This window comes from Mobula hypostoma, chromosome 12 (assembly GCF_963921235.1).
Source record: "Mobula hypostoma chromosome 12, sMobHyp1.1, whole genome shotgun sequence".
In the NCBI taxonomy this organism is placed as follows: Eukaryota; Metazoa; Chordata; class Chondrichthyes; order Myliobatiformes; family Myliobatidae; genus Mobula; species Mobula hypostoma.
Window position 1 is genome coordinate 92885992 of NC_086108.1, and position 21919 is coordinate 92907910.

At 44.9% G+C, this 21919-nt stretch overlaps 1 protein-coding gene across 5 annotated transcripts in view; it reads right to left on the reverse strand.

The window, feature by feature from the left end:
- The window catches only part of LOC134354999 (choline transporter-like protein 3), a 474552-nt gene that overhangs the window by 100049 nt on the left and 352584 nt on the right, over nucleotides 1-21919 (reverse strand). For all 5 annotated transcript variants that reach the window (XM_063064614.1, XM_063064613.1, XM_063064612.1 and 2 more), the window contains 3 exons: nucleotides 20285-20427; nucleotides 14410-14546; nucleotides 7023-7116 (listed from right to left, as the gene is read on the reverse strand). In XM_063064614.1, coding sequence (XP_062920684.1) covers nucleotides 7023-7116; nucleotides 14410-14546; nucleotides 20285-20427 — 374 coding nt within the window. The remainder of the gene's footprint in view (nucleotides 1-7022; nucleotides 7117-14409; nucleotides 14547-20284; nucleotides 20428-21919) is intronic.

Below are 21919 nucleotides of genomic sequence, written 5' to 3' on the forward strand. Positions count from 1 at the left end.
GAAAAACTTATATATGACATCCCCCTTGTACCTACTTCCAAGCACCTTAAAACTATGCCTCCTTGTGTTAGCCATTTCGGCCAGAGGAAAAAGCCTCTGGCTATCCAACCACGCCCTACTCCTTCAGTGTCATCAAGAGGACATGGCCAGAATCATCATGAGGAAATGCTGGAGATGGATTGGGCACATGATGAGAGGAGAGGCCAACTCCATCATCAAGACAGCACTTCATTAGACACTGAAGTGTGGAGGAAACACGGAAGATCAAACACAACTTGGCGCCGTACCATTGAGGTGGAAATGAGGACCCTGAACTACATCTGGGGCAAAATAGAGACGATGGCCAAGGACAGAGATGGAGGACCTTCATTGCTGCCCTAAACACCAGCGGCAAAACAGGTAGAAACTGATTCTAAATGTTTCAGGTGAATGGTTCTTCACCTTCTCTGATATTTTATAATTCATAAGACTCTCAATCTTTTTTCAATATATTCAATAACACAGCTGTATGGGGCCAATAACTCATAACCCTCTCAGAGAAGAAATTCCTCTCCATCTCCACTTGAAATGGACAACCCTTTACATTGAAAATGCTGGCGTCTATTTCAAGATATCCACACATCTCTTCGCAGCCACCCTGGTGTTCCAGTAAGATCAGCAATAGTTCCTACAAACTCCAAAAAATACAAGACCAAACCACCCAAGCTCTCTTCAAACATCAACTTAGGAATCACATGAATTTCCTCTTCGTTGCCCCTAAAATATTCCTTAAATATGGAGACCAAACTGTCTGCCGTACTCAAAAACATTTCATTAGCCTTCCTTGCTGTACCTCCCAACATGTCGCTTTCAAGCTGCCAGAGTTTTGGGAGCAGCACACCACTGTGTGATTTGCACAGGCGGAAGCCCAGTTTGCACTGTGAGAAACCACTGTCAACAACACCAAACTTTACTGTGAGATAGCATCGCTAAGTAATTCCACCGCGGGCAGAGCGTTGGACCTTCGGAACTAATGGACTACATGCTATCTCTCCTGGGCAATCACTATCCTCGACTCATTTTTAAAGAACTCTTTAAGCAACAAATGCCTGATCAAGTTCACATAGCCTTTGCTAATACACCCTGGAAGGACTATAAGGTGTTTGTTAAGATTCCCAATAGTCCACAGGCAGAAGTTCCTCGCCCTTTCCCTGTCTCAATAAGGCCTGTCAGCAGAACCTCTAGCAGATCCACACCCACGGCTCTGAAACACACAATGCCGGATCTATGATTTTACCGTGCACACTTCAGCAAAAAAACGCCAAGCAGTGCTGACCGCCATGCAGCTTCAACAGCACCAGCGCATCGGGACGTTGGAGCTCTGTGAACACTGTGGGTTTCGGCTACCAGGGTCGTCTGTGGTTCATTATGGACACCCTTTCAGGGTGATGCTTCCTGGGTGACAGGGGCACTCAAGTGAATGGGCTGACAGCATCACCCACTGATTATAAGGCAGAGAGTGACGGGCTCTTCCTGGAGGCAGCCAACAGCAGCAGCATCTGGGCTTATGGGACACGAACATGATACTCTGTTTCAGCGGATGATGCTACACATGGGTCTTTTCTGAAGTGGCTAGACATCTGCTCAATGCAGGTTGCCTGTATGCCATTGATCTACAGAACCTCTGGCTTGTGACTGCAAACGACTTTGTGCCGTTACCATGTACCCCCAGTAAGTTCCCCGTGATGACTCTGTCTAGTGCATGCACCACCACCTGTGAATTCAGTCTGCTGCTGGCCGAATTCCCAAACCTCTCCAAGCCAACGTTTCCCACTACAGTCACAAGGCATTGGGTCAAGCACCTCAACCAGCTTGACGGTCCTCACCCGTGCACATAGACTAGACTCAGAAAAGCTGGTGAGCACGAAGGCTGAGCTTGCTAATGTAGAAATGTTTGGCATTGTACACAGGTCAGATAGCACTTGGGCTTCAGTCCTTCACACATCCTGTAAGCCCGACAGTGATTCCGTAAGTCCATACAGTGATTACCGCTGTCTTAACAAGGCCACCACCACCGATCGTTACTCCGTCCCACGTAGTCAAGGCTTTTTGGCACATTTAGCCGGAAAGATTTTTTTTCTTCAAAGTGAACATTGTCAGGGGCTACCATCAGGTGCCCGTGTGCACTGAGGACACTCCCAAAACTGCTGATATAATTCTGTTCGGCCTGAGTTTCTGCGCATCCTGTTTGTACTGAAAAATGCAATACAGACTTTCCAGTGACTAATGGACTTAGATTTTCCTTTTGTTTACGTGGACGACAGGCTTGTCGCCAGCACATCAAAACCAAGCACTTGGCACATCATCACACACTTCACAAGCACAGGCTGATTGTGAAGCCCTCTAAATGCCAGTTTGCATTGTCTTCTATTGACTTTCTTGGCCAGTGCATCTCCACAGAAGGTACAACTCTCCTGCTCTCAAAAATCGCTGCTATTACGGACTTCCCGCTGCGCTGCACTCTGAAAGCACCACAAGAGTTTTGAAGTATAGTGAATTTCTATTACTGTTTCATTTCATAAGCTGCTGAACCTATCCTCCCCTTGTATAAAGGCACTGCCCCTAATCCCATGCTTAAGTGGTCAGTGAACATGGCCACAGCATTTGATGACAACAAACGAGCTCTTTCAAATGCTACACTACTGACATACCCGCTCCCCAATGCACCTACAGCCATCACTACTGATGTGTCAGACTACACTGCGGGCGCTGTGTAGAAACCGCTGGAGTTGCGTGGCGGCCACTTGCCTTCTTCAGCTGGCAGCTCCACTCTAACAAGAGTAGGTACGGCATAGTTGACCCCAAGCGTCTCCATCTCTCTCTCTCTGGCCATCCGCCATTTTTGTTTTCTACTGAAGGTTCGTCATTTCGCAGCGTTGGTTGACCACAAACCTCTCATGCGCGTGATGGCCAAAGCGTCAGACCCTTGGCCTACACGGGAGCAACGGCACTTGGCCTGCTTTTTGGAATTCATGACTGACATACAGCACATCGAAGGGAAAAATAACGCTGGGGTTGATTGCCTCTCACAGCCCGCTGCCGATGCTAGACACAATGGGGGTTAACTATGCCGGCAAGGCAGCTGATCAAGCTACTGACTACTGGTCTAGGTTTACAGGATAGCAGTCACAGGCCTGCAGCTGGCTGACAGCAAGTTCAGGGACGCAGGAGTTTCTCTCCTTTGCATGTTTCAACCACTCTCGCCCCACAGTGCCCGCAAACTGGAGGCGTACTGTTTTTAACTCTACTCACGACATCTCGCAACCGGGCAGGAAGGCTTCAAGGAAACCGGCAGCTTTAAAGTTTGTCTGGCACAGCCTTAGGAAGGACATATGAGACTGGGGAGTAGCCTGTGTTTTGTGTCAGCAGGCAAAAAATAACCGTCAAGTTTAAGTGACATTGGCACCTTCTGAGGTCCCTGAGCAACAGTTTCAGCACATCAACGTGGCCCCGGTTGGTCCACTTCCCCCGGCCCCCGCGGTTTCATGCATCTCCTTACCATGATGACCATGGTGCACTGTAGCCAGACGTTCTCCCTCTAGTGCCATGGCAGCTGCGGACGTGGCTCGGGCGTTCATCAGTACCTGGGTCGCTCGCTTTGGCACCCCACCTGATATTTCTTCCGACCACAGTCCCCAATCCACGTTGACCGCTGAGCCACAATGGCCCAGAACCTCAGCGTTAAATTGCATCACAGATGGCACATCACTCACAGCCTAATGGCCTGTGTCAGTGTGGTTTCACCGTTCCTTAAAGGCTGCTCTGAGGGCCTCCCCGAAAGACGAGTCTTGGCAAAATGGTCTCCAGTGAGTCCTGCTGGGGCTCAGAATGGCTTCAAAAGAGAGCTTGCAGTCCTCTGCAGCTGAGCTGGTGTACGGGCAGCGGCTATGGGTGCAGGGTGATTTTATTCCTGAAGCCACAACTGCCTTGTTGGCGTCTCAGCAGCATTCCTTCCTCCTTAGTAGATTCAATTCTTTTATACCTATTCCCACCTCCCATCATGGCCTACAGTCTCTTGGGTTCTGTTGACCCACGTTCTACCTCGCTCGTTCTTGTTCGCCATGATGCACGTCAACACCCCTTGAACCCCCTTATAATGGCCCGTTCCACGCTATGGAATGGGGCAAAAAGACCTTTATTGCAGATACTGAATGTATTTCTGTAAATCGCCTTAAACCGGCCCACCAAGACCTGGATGGCTCCACTGCCATACACCCTGCATCATGACATGACCATGTGTGAGTCAGCCCATCCCTGGATGACCAGAAGCACCTGCTGTTACTCCAGTCCAGCACGTAGGACCCAAGTCGGGCGGCTTGTACAAGTTCTAGACAGGCTCACAATGTTGGTGTTGGTGAATTCTGTGGGGGTGAAGGGCCTGTGTAAGGTAACGTAATGGGTGACAGATGACACATATTGTTCACAATAGAACCTATTCTACATAATTCACATACACTGTCATTGAGTTGTGTTCCCCTTAAGAGACAGTGTCTGGCATAATGATGTCAGTGTTAGGCGACTGCTTTTGCTTTGTTGGTAAGGTAAGTAAAGGGCTACGGCTTTTGTTAAGCACATAAAACGACCCCCACATGTTTTATTCAGAAAATCCTACACCACTACCTATTAAATCCTCCCAACGGTGTGTGTCTCAAATAGCCTCTGACAACCAAGTCCAATTCCTGGCCTTCACACATGGCTTAGCTACTAAGCCTGGTGGAAGCATTTCCACTGACAGGGGAAGGGACAAGGGTGAGTTACTGACGCCAGGCACTTTGGGCAGGTGGGGCTCATCAGCCGTGGTTGGCAGCTCACTTAGGAGAAGGAAAACTCTGATCTCAAATCTCTTCTGCCTTGCAGCTCTACCCACTCATGGAGAAGGCTTCAGGAGTAAACCCAAGGGAAAAATCTGGTCGGAGTCCCTAAGGCAGTTCCTACATTGAGCTCAAAAGGTTCAAAGGTTCATATATTATCAAAGCATGTATCCATATACAATTCTGAAATTTGTATTCTCCAAATCACCACAAAACAAAGAAAGAACACGTAAGTTTCAGCCAGAAACATCAAACCCAACCCCCATTAAAAAACGAACAGCATCCTGATCATCGACCCCTAAAACCCCTCTCCTCCCGCACAAAACAGAACAAGAACATTGACCCCCCCAAAAAGCAACCCCTCCCCCACATGAAAAACTAACAAAACATCAAACCCCAAACCCCTCACAAAACGGTAAAGGAACAGGCGATAAAAAACATAGAATATAAAAACTATAAATCCAAAAAAGTCTACAGTCTATAAATACAATATCCAATCCATAAACGCTGAACCACAATATGACCGACATTCATCGAAAGAGAGGGACACCACACGAGGAAGAGAGGCCTACACTCTGACTGGCAACTCCTGCGACACTACTTTATTGATCTCTGCCATTCCTTTGGATTCATCTGCTGCATAACAAGGGGGAGCCTGGTACCTGAGCAACAGTTTGCTCTCTATATTGTATTGCCCTGGCTTACATACCGGATTGTGTATCACATGGACAACTGGGATGTGACATCCATGGTTGACTCCAACCAACAGAGGGCATCAAATCCGCTGCAAACTCCACAGAACCTGGGAAATTTTAGTATATTACAACCAATGCATTCATTACCTTTGTGAGAACTAGTTCAGACCTTGCGACACCGGTGATCAGGCCTAGGCTTCTGGTTGGCTTTTAGTTTGTCCCAGAGTTTGAACCCATAACCTTCTATTTTAGGGCACAAGTTTCACCACTGACATCAAATAATACACAAGGGCAGCAATGCTTATTTTCTTCGAAGGCATCCATCATTAAGGACCCCCATCATCCAGAACATGCCCTCTTCACATTGCTACCATCAAGAAATAGGTACACGAGCCTGAAGACACACACTCAACATTTCCGGGACAGCTCGTTCCCCTCCGCCATCAGATTTCTGAATGGTCATTGAACCCATGAACACTACTTCATTCTTTTTCTTGCTCTCTCTTTTCTCTGCTTTTTGAATTTGATTTTTAAAATATATAATGTACTTCTAATTGTAATTTATAATTTTTTATTATTTTGTATTGCAATATACTTCTGCCGCAAAACAGTAAAGTTCATGACATATTGTATGCCAGTGATATTAAACCTGATTCTGAGGATGACGAGCAAAGGAAATCCATAGAACTTTGAACAGTACAGCACTGTACAGGCCCTTCAGTCCACGATGTTGTGCTAACCCTATAACCTACTCAAAGATTAATCTAACCCTTCTCTCCCACATAGCCCTCTATTTTTCTATCTTTCACATACCTGCCTAGGAGTTCCTAATGCACCCGTCTCTACCACCACTCCTGGCTGTGCGGTCCACAGACTCACTACTCTCTGCATAAAGAAACTATCTCTGACATTCCTCTTGCACTTTCCTCCAATCAGCTTAAAATCACAGCCCCTCGTAATAGCCACTTCTGTCCTGGGATGATCAGATCAACTCAACTGATTCTTGCAACGCCATATAGAAACGATGGCCTACAAGTGTGCATCGACATTAATCTCATGAACGCCCATTTGCAATTTGGTGGGATAATACCCTCAATTCATGTCCTTTTAACACCCTGGTCCATCAGGAATGCTTTTAAAGAGCTGTTTTTGGGTCTGGGCTTGAAGGTGTTGAAACACACAGGTATGAAGACACGACTAGGTGTATCCGTTGAAGCCCATCTGAAGTGATACCGAAGCTACAACTGCACCCCAAGAGAAGCAACTGAAGAAAGCACAGGAGACAATTGCCCTCCCACAATGAGACGTGGCGTATAATTACAGCTCTATAAAGTGCTGCATGACTACGTCAGAAAGGACTAATTACTAATGAATACGTTAATGGTTTCAGAGTGCAATTTAAATTTTATAACTTTGACCTGTCTAGCAGGATGTGGTTCACCGAAGAGTAAGTAAACCTGAAGAGATACCATCTCACCTTGGCGGAACCGGTAATGTTGGACAGAGGTGCGCTGCTTTCAAAGGATCTGTGTAGTCGGAAATGTCTAAATTGTACACGCACAAATAGGAACCTAAAGAGCAAGCAAACAGCCAAATTAACTCACACCTGAGCTCGAAAGTAGGCACCAATGTGCTCGATAAAGATTAAAGATTAGGCACGTAAACTCTTCCCGGGCTTCCAGCTGGGTTCAAGTGTTACTTTTACCTGATGTTTTGATGCTAAACTCTACTATCTTCATTAGGGATGATGCCTAGGCAGGTCCAGTCTGGTGGTATATATACTCACCTCCCGTCATCTGTCCCTCCTGATTGGTTAGTCCTTAACCAGTCAGGTTTCCACTGTCCCACTATGCTTAAATATAATACGATTTTAATGGAATATGATTGTAAACAAGGTGGGACTGTGGAAATCTGATCAGTTGAGGACTAATCAATTAGGAGGGACGGACGACAGGAGTTGAGCATATAAACCACCGGACTAGACATGCTTAGACATCATCCCTGATGCCCGAGAAGAGTTTATGCATCATATGCACCGGGAAAGCACTAGATCCTTTTTCATTAAAGATTAGCTTTGTTTGTCATACATTGAAACATACAGTGAAATGCATTGTTTGCATCAATGACCAACATAGTCCGAAGATGTGCTGGGGACAACCCACATGCTTCTGGCACTAACATAGCATGCCCACAACTTACTAATCCTAACCTGTACGTCTTTGGACTGTGGGAGGAAACTGGAGCACCTGGAGGAAACCCACACTGTTACACAGAACGCACAAGCTCCTTATACACAGCGGCTGGGATTGAATCTGGATAGCTGATACCTGGCACTGTAGAGTGTTATGCTAACCGCTGTGCTATGTGTCAGGTTTTACACTCCAAATCAGTGGAGAAATGCTCATTCCCTCATCCTGTGTTGTTGGTGTTCTCTGCCATGAATAACTTCTATTCAGTATAGTTTTGCACATTGGCAGTGGTGTTGGCTTATTTTGGGTGGCTGGGTGGAGATATGTCTCTACCAAAGGAGGTGTAAGGTGGTCCTTCCCTCTGTTAGTCTGCAGGTTACCCTTAGCCAAGGTGTAGCACCTGCATATCCCCCTCCACACTCCCTAACACCACCACCACCCCCTCCCACCATCAGGATCATATGAAACCATGGGAGCAGGTGGTGGATGGTCGTATGAACAGTTGGTGCACATCACGAGTCCTAGTTATGCGACAACTGACGCCAGGCAGACAATCTCTGAAGAGTATTGATAATGGCTGAGGTCACCTGTCTTGGAAAGACACTGCCCAGAAGAAGGCGATGGCAAACCACTTCTGTCAAAATATTTGCCAAGAATAATCATGGTCATGGAAAGACCACGCTTGTCTATGTCATACGACACGACACATAACAAACAAATGATTGGTTTATTATTCTCACCATACAGAGATATAAAGCAGAGTTTTTACATGCCACCCAGGTAGATCATGCCATTGTATATGTATATCGAGGTAGTAAAAAGAAAGCAGCATGCAGAATACAGTGTAGCAGATACAAACAAAGAGCCGTTCAGGTAGACAAAGTACAAGGGCCACGATGAGGTAGATCGAGAAATCAAAACTCATCTTTAGCATTACAGAGCAGATTAAAGATCTAAAGATTAGCTTTACTTGTTGTGGAATCACCAGCCTGGGATGCACTGGTGGGGATGGCTGCAGCAGAGTTACTGAGAGAGAATGGCCTGTCTCCACACTGAGGGCATCTTTTATCAGAGTCAGAATCAGGTTTATTTTCACTGACATACTGTACATCCTGAAATTCAATATTTTCTGGCAGCAGTACAGTGCAACATATAGCATAGACTACAAATTACAATAAGAAGTGCATATATTTCTATAAATACATATATAGGAGAGAGAGGGTCTCTCTCCCCTACCACCCACCTGACCAACCAGGACATATACCAGAAGCACTGTGTTTGTAGAGCACTCTGCGTTGTCAAGGACTCTTACACCATGCAGTTTTGGTCCCCTAATCTGAGGAAAGACATCCTTGCCATAGAGGGAGTACAAAGAAGGTTCACCAGATTGATTCCTGGGATGGCAGGACTTTCATATGATGAAAGACTGGATGAACTAGGCTTATACTCGTTGGAATTTAGAAGATTGAGGGGGGATCTGATTGAAACGTATAAAATCCTAAAGGGATTGGACAGGCTAGATGCAGGAAGATTGTTCCCGATATTGGGGAAGTCCAGAATGAGGGGTCACTATTTGAGGATAAAGGGGAAGCCTTTTAGGACCGAGATTAGGAAAAACTTCTTCACACAGAGAGTTGTGAATCTGTGGAATTCTCTGCCACAGGAAACAGTTGAGGCCAGTTCATTGGCTATGTTTAAGAGGGAGTTAGATATGGCCCTTGTGGCTAAAGGGATCAGGGGGTATGGAGGGAAGGCTGGTGCAGGGTTCTGAGTTGGATGATCAGCCATGATCATAATAAATGACGGTGCAGGCTCAAAGGGCCGAATGGCCTACTCCTGCACCTATTTTTTATGTTTCTATGTTTCTATGAAAACCACAAGCTAGAAGAAAATCTGTTTTCCCTTCCATGATTATCAAAGGAAACAGCCACAGTACCTAAGAAAGATGCCAGAATGCAATGAAGCTACAGCAGATTAGCCATCAAAATAATGATTCAGACTTATTTATTTATCACATGTACATCAAAACATACAGTGTATCATCTTCATTAAGAACCACCACAGCCCAAGGATCTGCTGGGGGCAGCCTGCAAATGTCACCACATATTCCTGTGCTAACACAGCATGCCCACGACGCTCAGCAACATCAAAACATGTGCCTTTTCTCCCTGCCATCCACCCACCCACTCACACACAGAGACAGGCCCCCATCCCCAGCACAGTCCACCTCCTGGCATCCAACTTCCAATCCCTGGTCTGAACTCGCAGACACTGGGCCTCTGTCTCCAAGGCACACCCATCCAGAGACCTCAACCATTCGACTTCGACTGCCGGATTCACTGGTTTTGGGCTTTGACCTTCAGTATCGACCCCAGGACTCTGAACTCCAAACACCTCCTTGTCACTATCTGAAATTATGCCAACAATAGTTGTGTCACTGGCAAATTTATAGATGGTGTTTGAGCTGTGCCTAGCCACACAGTCGTGGGTGTAGAGAGAGTAGAGCAGTGGGCTAAGCACACATCCTTGAAGTGTGCCAGTTTTGATTGTCAGCGAGGTGGAAATGTTATTTCTGATCCGCACCCACTGATCAGATTTATGGATCGTTGGTATCTTTTCTGGGGAAGGTACGACCTGTACAAAAACGATGGGTTACACCTAAACCCAAACCCAAGGTGGGGGGGGGGGGACCAATATCCTTGCGGGTAGATTTGCTAGAGGTGTTCGGGATAGTTTATACTAATTTGGCAGGGGGATGGGAACTGGAGTGATAGTACTGAGAATGAGGTACTGTAGTTGGGTTACAAACAGAGGCAGTGTGTAGTGAGACTGCTAGCAAGGAGAGCTGGTGATAGGGTATATTGCAATCAACAGGATGAGTTGCAATGTAAAAGGTGGACAAAATCAAAAAGGGTGAATACAGGACTGAAGGTGTTACATTTGAATGCATGCAGTATACGGAATTAGGTAGATGACCTTGTAGCATAGTTGCAGATTGGCATGTACGACATTGTGGGCATTACTGCATCTTGGCTGAAAGATTATAGCTGGGCGCTTAATGTCCAAGGACACACATTGTATTGAAAAGACAGGCTGGTACGCAGAGGGGTGGCGTGGTGCTGTTGGTAAAAAACGAAATCAAATCATTAGAACAAGGTGGCATAGGATCAGAAGGTGTTGAATCGTTGTGGGTAAAGCGAAGAAACTGCAAGGGTAAAAGAGACTGATGAAAGGTATATACAGACCCCCAAACAATAGTAAAGATATGGTCTACAAATTACAATAGGAGATAGAAAATGGATGTCAAAAGGGCAATATTATGATAGTCATGGGGGAAAATTCAGTATACAGGTAGCTTGGAAAACTAGGTTGGTGCTGGATCAAGAGGGGGAATTTCTGGAATTCCTACGAGATGGGCTTTTTAGAACAGCTTGTGGTTGAGCCCACTATGGGATTAGCTGTTCTGGACTGGGTGTTGTACAATGGACCAGAATGGATTAGAGAGCTTAAGGCAAAGGAACTCACCATGCAATTTGAGGAGGAGAAGCTAAAGCCAGATGTATCAGTATTACAGTGGAGAAAAGGGAATTACAGAGGCATGAGAGAGGAGCTGGTCAGAATTGATTGGAAAAGAATCAAGATGGCAAGGATGACAGCACAGCAGCAATGGCTGGAAATTCTGGAAGCAATTCAGAAGGCACAGGATATATACAGTACATCCCAAAGAGGAAGGAGAGGGACAAGGAAATGGTGGATGAACTGAATGAGTATTTTACATCAGTTTTCATTGTGGAAGACACTAGCAGTATGCTGGAAGCTTGAGAGTGTCGGGGCAGAAGTGAGTGAAGTTGCCATTATTAGGGAGAAGGTTCTCGGGAAATTGAAAGGTCTGAAAATAGATAAGTCACCTGGACCAGATGTTGTACGCCTCAGGGTTCTGAAAGAGGTGGCTGAAGAGATTGTGGATGCATTAGTAATAATCTTTCAAGAATCAATTGACACTGCCATGGTTCCGGAGGAGTGGAAAATTGCAAAGTCTCTCCACTCTTCAAGAAGGGAGAGAGGCAGAAGAAAGGAAATTATAGTCTAGTTAGTCTGACCTCAGTGGTTGGGAAGATGTTGGAGTTGATTGTTAAGGATGTGGTTTTGGGATACCTGGAGGCACGTGATAAAATAGGCCGTAGTCAGCATGGTTTCCTTAGGGGAAAATCTTGCCTGACATATCTGTTGGATCTCTTTGAAGAAATAACAAACAGGACTGACAAAGGAGAGTCGGTGGTTGTTGTGAACTTGGATCTTCAGAAGGCCCCTGACAAGGTGCCATGCATGAGGCTGCTTAATAAGTTAAGAGCCATGGTATTACAGGAAAGATATTAGCATAGATAGATCATTGGCTGATTAGTAGGAGGGAAAGAGCAGGAATAAAGGGACACACATCAAAATTGCTGGTGAACGCAGCAGGCCAGGCAGCATCTCTAGGAAGAGGTACAGTCGACGTATTAGGCCGAGACCCTTCGTCAGGACTAACTGAAGGAAGAGCTACGTCGACTGTACCTCTTCCTAGAGATGCTGCCTGGCCTGCTGCGTTCACCAGCAACTTTAATGTGTGTTGCTTGAATTTCCAGCATCTGCAGAATTCCTCGTGTTTGCGAGGAATAAAGGGAGTCTTTTCTGACTGGCTGCTGGTGACTAGTGGTGTTCCACAGGGGTCTGTGTTCCGACCGCTTCTTTTTACGTTCTATATTAATGATTTGGATGACAGAATTGATGACTTTGTGGCCAAGTTTGTGGATGGTACAAAGATAGATGGAGCGGTAGGTAGCTTTGAGGAAATAGAGAGACTACAGAAAGACTTGGACACTTTTCTAAATGCAGAGAAAATTCAAAAATCTTCGGTGCAAAGGAACTTGAGAGACCTCGCGCAGGATTCTTTAAAGGTTAATTTTCAGGTTGAGTTTGTGGTGAGGAAGGCAAATGCCATGTTAGCATTCATTTCAAGAGAACTAGAATATAAAAGCAAGGATGTAATGTTGAGGCTTTAGGAAGCACTGCTGAGGCCTCAGAGTATTGTGATATGTTAACACTAAGGAATTAAAAGCCACTGGTCATCTCCGTCTGTTTCCCAAATGTGGACTGAGAGTAGAAGTACAACCAGGTGAGTGGACTTTCCAAAGTGTTGTCGTGGGATGGCATGATAAGCATTCTTGATGGTGGTATAACAGTGGTCAAGTCTGTTGGCTCCTTTGGTTCCAGGTGACATGTTGGTGGCAGTTGTTCAGAGACTTTTTCAAGCTGGCCTGGTTAAAATTTCCGACAATGATAGGGAAAGCATCAGGTTGTGCAGTTTTGTGCCTGCTGATTACATTGCTCAGCTCCTCCAGTGTCTCTCTGATGTAGGCCTGAGGTGGAACACAGGCGAGGATAAATTTTTTTAGTCAGAGTGTAGTGAATCTGTGGATTGCTTTGTCACAGACTGTGATGGAGGCCAATTTCGTGAGTATATTTAAGACGGAAGTTTATCATTTCCTGATCGGTCAGGGCATCAAAAGATATGGCGAGAAGGCAGGTGTATGGGGTTGAGTGGGATCCAAAATCAACCACAATGGAATGGCGGACCAGAGTCGATGAGCTGAATGGCGAATTCTGTTCCTATGTCTTATGGTCTTGTGGAATGTATACTGCTACTAGGATGATGGGTGGAAAACTCTCTCAGCAGATAAAAGGGACGACATTTGACCACTAGGATGTTCCAGGTTGGGTGAGTAGAACTGAGACAGAATCGCCAACATTTGTGCACCATGATGAGTTAATCATAATGCATATTCCACCTTTTCTGCTTTTAAAAGACTGAACCATCTTTGTGGAGAATCGTGAAGCCATTGAGCCGCTGTGCTGAATCCAAGATGGCGGGGGATAGCCATGTTTCCATGAAGCAAAGTACACAGCAGTCCCTGATGTCTCTCTGGTTCAGCAATCTTGCTCAGAGGTCTTCAACTTCATTTTCCAGAAACTGTAATTCACCAGCAGGGTAGTCAGGAGAGAAAGTCTAAAGGCTCTGCATCTCAATTGTACCTTTCCAACAGTGCAGCAACGATGCAATGTTCTTTCCTTAAAGGGGACCTGCACTTGCGACCCAAGTCTGCTGTCCAAGATTCATTGATTTTCCCTATTGATAGATTTTTTTAATCGTTTTAAAACAATACTGCTTACTGAAGTACCCACGGCGCTGACTGTGGATTTCAGCCGTAGTCGTCCTAACAGGAATGTTTGATGATGCGTGGAAAGAGTCACCATTTAATGGCACCATCGTACATGGAAGTAACATCTTACCTCCAAGTGTGGTCTAACCAGTGTTTTACGCGACTTCACGATGGGCAATAAATGGTTATGCCGGTGATACCCAGAGGAGATGAGTGAGTTTTAAAGCTATTGTGAATTTGTCAGACTTCACTCAGAGAAGGGTGCCAACACAGTGCAATTTTGAACAGCTGAGAAGCACAGATACATCTAAAGAAAATATAAACAGGTTCACAAATAAAATAAGCTCAAAGCTTATGTTGAAAGCAGATTATTTGGCTGCTGCGGATCACAGACACTGCTCAGTATCAGCCAGTTAAACACAGTGCCCTCTCCCTGTGTGATAAATCTGATATATTGCTGGGTAAACATGCATACCATTATACTGAGCAAAAAGTTTTATCTCTTCCAGATCATTCAGTTGCTCCTGAGGACAGCTGGATACACAAATCGACATTGAATTTATTTTATGGTCCATGAAGTCCACGTTGCAGGTGTTCAGGAAGAAGACGTATCTATTTGAAAATAAAACACCACATTAATGTGCGAAAAATAAAAAGTGCAGTCCGGATCCAGATGAACTGGTCAGTGAGTGAGATTGTTAGTACAGCATTCGGTTAAAGTTCGAAGCAAATTTATTATCAAAGTACGTATATGTTACTGCATAACACCTTGAAATCCATTCTCTTATGGGCATTTACCAAGAAACAGAAATGCAATAGAATTTTATGAAAGACTAGTGTGGGTATGTGGCCAAGTGGTTAAGGCATTGGACTAGCGACCTGAAGGTCGTGAGTTCGAGCCCTAGACGAGGCAACGTGTTGAGTCCTTAAGCAAGGCACTTAACCACACAGTGCTCTGCGACGACACCGGTGCCAAGCTGTATTGGCCCTTGCCCTTCCCTTGGACAACATTGGTGTCGCAGAGAGGGGAGACTTGCAGAATGGGCAACTGCCTGTCTTCCATACAACCTTGCCCAGGCCTGCGCCCTGGAGAGTGAAGACTTTCCAGGTGCAGATCCATGGTCTCTCAAGACTAACGGATGCATTATTATTATTATTAGACCTAAACAAAGACTGACAACGAATATGCTAAAGAAGACAAAACTGTACAAATAAAATCAATACTGAGAAGATGAGTTGTAAAAAGTCCTTGAAAATGAGTTTGTAGATCATAGAATCAGTTCACAGCAATGGTGAATGAAATTATTCACAGTGGTTCAGGAGCTTGATGGATGTAAGGTAATATTGTTCCTGGCAGTGTGGGACCTACCTCCTTCCCATTGGCAGCATCAAGAAGAGGGCATGGCCCGGAAGGTGGGGATCTTTGATGATGCATGCTGCTTTCTTGTGGCAATGCTCTATCTCAACGTACACACTGGTGGGGAGAGCTTCGCCTGTGATGGACTGGTCTGTACCCACCACTTTCTATAGCCTCCTCTGTTCCTGGGCGTTAGTGTTTCCATACCAGATCATGATGCAACCAGTTAGGATACTCTCTATTGGAGTTTGTCAAAATTCTTGGTGACATGCCAAATCTACACAACTTCTAAGAAAGTCGGGGTACTGTTGTATTGACACTTATGGATCCTTTGATATGTTAACACTAAGAAATTTAAAGCTGTTGACCGTCTCCACCTCTGTTCCCCTAATGTGTACTGGCTCATGGACCTCCATCTTCTTCCTCCTGTAGTCGATAGTCAGCTTTTTGGTTTGTTGGCTCCATTCATCTAGATTTTCAATCTCCCTCCTAAATGCTGATTAGTCACCACCTTTGATTTGGCCAACAACAGTGATGTCACAAAATGCTGGAAGAACTCAGCAGGTCAGGCAGCACCTATGGAAATGAACAAATAGAATAAACGGTCAATGTTTGTTCATTTCCAGGGATGTTGCCTGACCTGTTGAGCTCCTCCAGCATTTTGTGTATGTTGCTTTGAAGTTCCAGTATTTGTATTTGCAGAATTTCTTGTGTTAGCGTTGTAATTAGCAAACTTAATTACCATGCTGGAGCTGTACTGAACCACACAATTGTAAGGATAAATGAGAGGAACAGGAGACTAAGCACACGGCCCTGTGGTGTAACTGTGCTGATGGTGAGTGTGAAGGAGATGCTGCTGCTAATCCGTAATAATCCATGTAATTTCCCTTAGCAGGCTGTAATGACTGCAGTTTACATACCGCCAAAGGCAGATGTTAAGCAAGCACTTGATGTATAGAGGGCAATAAAGAAAGAGCCTACCCTGATGCCTTTCAAATCATTATCAGGACTTCAATCGGGCTTCTTTGAAGAAATCTGTGCCTCACTATCATGAACACATCACCTGCAGCACCAGGGGTCCCAACACACTTGACCACTGCTACACTACCATAAGGAATTCCTACCATCTCATGTCTAGACCGCATTTTGGCAGTCAATCATCTGGTTGTCCTCCTCCTCCCTGCATACAGACAGAGGCTAAAGAGCAAAGCTCCAGAGGTAAGGACAACAAAGGGGTGATCACGGGAGGCAGAGGAGCAGCTAGAGACTGCTTAGGAGTCAGTGGACTGGGCCATGTTCAAGGACTCATATGAGGGTTGGAATAATATGCCATAGACTTTATAAAGCCAGTCATGGATGAGTTTTCCCCATCCGAAAGACCTTGATGAACGAAGAGATGTGCAATTTGCTGAGGGCCAGATCAGTGGCATTCAGGTCTGGCGACCAAGTAGGTCCAGGTATGACTTTTGGAAAGCCATCTTACTTGCAAAGTGGCAATTGTAGACCAAACTTGAATCACAGAGGGATTCTTGACGGGGTTGGCAGGGGTGGAATGCTATCTCTTCCTACAAAATAAAATGAGCAAAATATGTGATGACAAATTTCATTCACAGATGAGCTCAATGCCTTTTATGATAGGTTTGACTGACAATGGGGGCACCTTCATGAATTCCATGACTTGGTCTCTGAGGCTGACGTGACAGGAGGGTGAATCCATGGAAAGACTAGGCAGGGAACGTGGCTGAGAACTGAAGATTTGTGCTGATCGACTGGTAGGAGTGTTCACCGATACCGTTAACCTCTTGCTTCAGTAGTCTGAGGTACCCACCTGATTCAAGTAGGTTTCAATTATACTGGTGCCCAATTATTAAGTGGTAACCTGCCCTTATGACCATCATCCAGTTGAACTTTCATCTACTGCAATGAAGTTCTTTGAGAGGTTGGTGATGAAACATATCATCTCCTGCCCGAGGAGTGACTTAAATCCATTTCAATTTGCCTAATGTCACAACAGGTCAACAGCAGATGCTATTTCATTGGCTTTTCACTCAACCCTGGAACATCTGGACAGTAAAGACGCTTACATCAGGAAGCTCTTCATTGACTACAGCTCTGCATTCTACACAATCACTCCCTCAAAACTAATCAATAAACTTCAAGAACCAACATCAATACCTCCTTGTGCAACTTGACTCTCGATTTCCATACATGCAGACTCCAATCATTTTTGATTGGCAACAACATCTCCTCCACAATTACCATCAGCACAGGGGCAACACAAGGCTGTGTGCTTAGACCTCTGCTCTGCTCGCTTTATGCTTATGACTGTGAGGCTAAAGTTAGCTCTAATGATCATATTTAGGTTTTCTGGAGACACCACTGTTGTTGGCCAAAAAAGTTGTGACAATTCATCATATAGGAGGGAGATTGAAAATCTGGCTGAAATGGTGCCACAACAACAATTTCTCACTCAACATCAGCAAAACCAAAGAGTTAATTATTGACTACAGGAGGAAACCGGGGGTCCATGAGGCAGTCCTCATTAGGGGATCAGAAGTGAACAGGGTCAGCAACTTTAATTCCCTCGGCATTATCATTTCAGAAAATCCGCCCTAGGTCCAGCAAGTAAATGCCATTACAAAGAAGGCACGACAGTTCCTCTACATTCTGAGAAGTTTGTGAAGCTTCGGCATGTCATCTGAAACTTTAACAAACTTCTATAGATGTGTGGTGGACAGTATATTATCTGGTTGCACCATGGCCCGGTATGGATACACCAATGCCTTTGATTGGAAAAGCCTGCAAAAAGTAATAGATACAGCCCAGCCCATTATAGGCAAAGCCTTCCCCAGCATTGAGCAAGCACTGTCATAGCACTAAGCTAATTGCATTTATTCTTCCACCCATCAACTCCCTCCAGACAACTCTATCATTCACGGGCAGATTAGCTATAATTTACAGTGGCTCGGTAACCCACTAACCTGCGTGCCTTCACGACATGGGAGGAAATTGTCGGGCCTTGGAGAAACCCATGTGGTCACAGGCTGAATGTGCAAATAAAACACAGGCAGCCCAGGTACCAAGGCCACTGAGCCATAAGGCAGCAGCATTACCAGCTGCACCACCAGGGTGCCTTTAATTGTTAGCCCCATGAAAAAACATGAACGCATAATACATACAGACATTTCATGGAATTACAGAGAAAATGCTGCACTACTAGCACTGTAAAGTTTGGGGCAGTTGATTTAAAATTTTGCTTTTGCAAGACCGTTAAACAGTTTCCAAAGAATAACTTTTCAAGAATAACCTTCTAAGTTCACTGCTTCTTGAATGTGACAACACAAGCAGACAGAGAGGCAAAGAAAGTGTATGGTACACCTTCATCAGTCAGGACAGTCATATTGCAACTGTATAAAACTTTGGCTGGACTATATTGGAATATCGTACGCTGTTCTCGTTGTTTCATCACAGCAAAGATGTGGAGACTTTGGAGAGAATGCAGAAGAGGTTAAAAAAAAGATGCTGGAGGAACTGGGTAGATTTGGCAGCATCTATGGAGGGAAATAGTCAATGGACATTTCAGGTTGAGACCCATCTGAAGTGATGAAGCATTGCAGCTCAAAACTGACTGTCCATTTTCCTCCATCGAGCCTGCCAACCTGCTGAGTTCCTCCAGTGTCTTGTTTTTTGTCTCCAGATCCTAGCATCAGCAGTCTCTTGTGTCTAACAGGATGTGACTGGATTAGAAAGTATCAGCTATTAGGAGAGTCTGGACAAAATGGATTGTTTTCTCGGAGTAAACATGGTCCAATCACACCGCAAGCCTGGACGTTCTTCCTTCTCCCCCATCCCATCAGGCAGGGGATACAAGAGGTTGAAAGCACATATCCTCAAGCTCATGGACAGCTTCTGTCTCACTGTCATAGACTATTGGACAGTTCCCCAGATCATTTCACAATCTCACTCGTTAACACCTTGCACCTTATTGTCTACCTGAACAGCAGTTTCTCAGTAACGGTAACACTTCTACACTGTTATTGCTCAGCTTGTACTGCCTCAATGGACTGTCGTAACGAATCGATCTGTATGCAAGACAAGCTTTTCACTGTACGTCAGTAGATATGACATTAATTCACCAGTTTACCAATTTTCTCTGGGACACCAGAAGCTGAGGGGTGACCTGATAGAAATATATAAAATGATCAGAGGTACAGGTAGGGTTGGGTGATGGGGTGGAGTTACATCTCTACCAAAGGAGATGTAAGGTGTTCCATCCCTCCGCTAGCCAGCAGATCGCCCTTGAGCAAGGTGTAGCACCTGCTTGTCCCACTGATCAGGGACACGTGAAGCCACGGGAGCAGGTGGTGGATGGTCGTATGAGCAGCTGGTGCATATCACAAGTCCTGGTGATGCAACCACTGACGCCAGGCAGACAATCTCTGAAGAGTATTGACAATGGCTGGGGTCACCTGTCTCGTAAAGACACTGCTCAGAAGAAGGCAATGGCAAACCACTTCTGTAGATTTGCCGAGAACTATCATGGTCATGGAAACATGATTGCCTACATCATACAACACAGCCCACAATGATGATGATGATGATGATGACAGGTAGGGTAGTCAGCGATTGTTTTCCTCCAGGATGGAAATATCAAATATTAGAGGGTACAGGTTTCAGGTGAGAGGGGGAAAGTTTGAAAGAGATGCATGGTGTAAGCTTTTTAGGCAGAGAGTGGTAGATGCATGAAACACATTACCAATAGTGGTGGAGAAAACAGACCCAATAGTGACACTTAAGAGGCACGTGAGCATGCAAGGAATGATGGGACATTGATTATATGCCAGCTGATTGGTTTAATCGAACTTAGCTAGATATAATGGGTCAAAGGGCCTTTTCCTAAGTTGTACTGTTCTGCATGATCTCTGATAAATTGCCAAATTTGTTTACATAACTGTACCATGCATAAGAGGAATATCCTTTAATAGTTACCCACTTTCTGCTTGTCATGTCTTGTCCAGACAGTGAGGCCCCCTTGATAGGTGAGTTTTTCCTTCCACAGATGTTTCCATAGCTGTCATGTCCAAAGATCAGTCTTTCTGCAGCACCAACGGTCATAGCATAGCCAGCTATAAACACCTGGGTGGGAAGATGACACAGCCAGTACATTGTCAATAAAGATGCAAAGTAGGAACTTAGCTACTTAGGAGCTCCAAAATGTATATGATAAATATGCACTCTATACCATAAATATTTTGAAACAATACAACACAATTCACATATTTAAAAAAAATGAATATGACAAACCACACATTCTCTTGCTTGCTGACTGTTACATCACTGGCATTTAGGGCAACAATGAAAGTTCTCCATTTCTGGCAGTGTGCAGGGTTCCATCATTGTGTCAGTAGCTTCTTCTCTGTTCCCACTACTGTCAGTCATAAGACCATAAGACACAGGAGCAGAATTCGGCCATTCAGCCCATCGAGTCTGTTCCACCATTCCACCATGGCTGATCCCGGATCCCACTCAATCCCATACACCCGCCTTCTTGCTATATCCTTTGATGGCCTGACCAAACAGAGAATGATCAACTTCCGTTTCAAATATACCCATGAACTTGGCCTCCACCATAGTCTGCGCCAGTACATTCCTCAGATTCACTACTCGCTGGCTGAAAGAATTCCTCCTTATCTCTGTTCTAAAAGGTTGCCCCTCAATTTTGAGGCTGTGCCCTCTAGTTTTGGATATACTCACCATAGGGAACATCCTCTCCACATCCACCTTACTGAGTTGTTTCAACATTTGGTAGGTTTCAATGTGATCCCCTACATTCTTCTAAATTCCAGTGAGTAGTAGCCCAAAGCTGCCAAATGCTCTTCATATGATAACCCCTTCATCCAGGAATCTCCCCGCGAACCTCCTCTGGACTCATTCCAATAACAAAGCATCCTTTCTGAGATATTGGGCCCAAAACTGTTGACAATACTCCAAGTGTGGCCTGATTAGTATTTTATAAAGCCTCAGCATTATCTCCTTGCTTTTATATTCTATTCCCTTTGAAATAAATGACAACATTGCATTTGTTTTCTTTACCACACACTCAACCTGTAAATTAACTTTTTGGGAGTCTTGCATGAAGACGCCCAAGTCTCTTTGCACCTCTGATGTTTGAATTTTTTCCCCATTTAGATAATAGTCTGCATTATTGTTCCTTTTACCAAAATGCATTATAGATTTCCTAACACTCTTCTATCTGCCACTTTTTTGCGCATTCTTCCAATTGTCCAAGTCCAGCTGTAATTTCATTGCTTCCTCAGCACTACCTACTCCTCCACCTATCTTCGTAGCATCTGCAAACTTTGCCACAAAGCCAGCAATCCATTATCTAAATCATTGACCAACAATATGAAAAATAGCTGGCCCAATAGTGAGGAATATCACTAGTCACTGGCAGCCAACCAGAAAAGGCCCCCTTTATTCCCACTCACTGCCACCTGCCTATCAGCCATTCCTCTATCCATGCCAGTATCTCTACTGTAACACCATAGGATTTTATCTTGTTAAGCAGCCTCATGTGCTGCACATTATTAAATGCCTTCTGAAAATCCAACTAGATTACATCTACTGC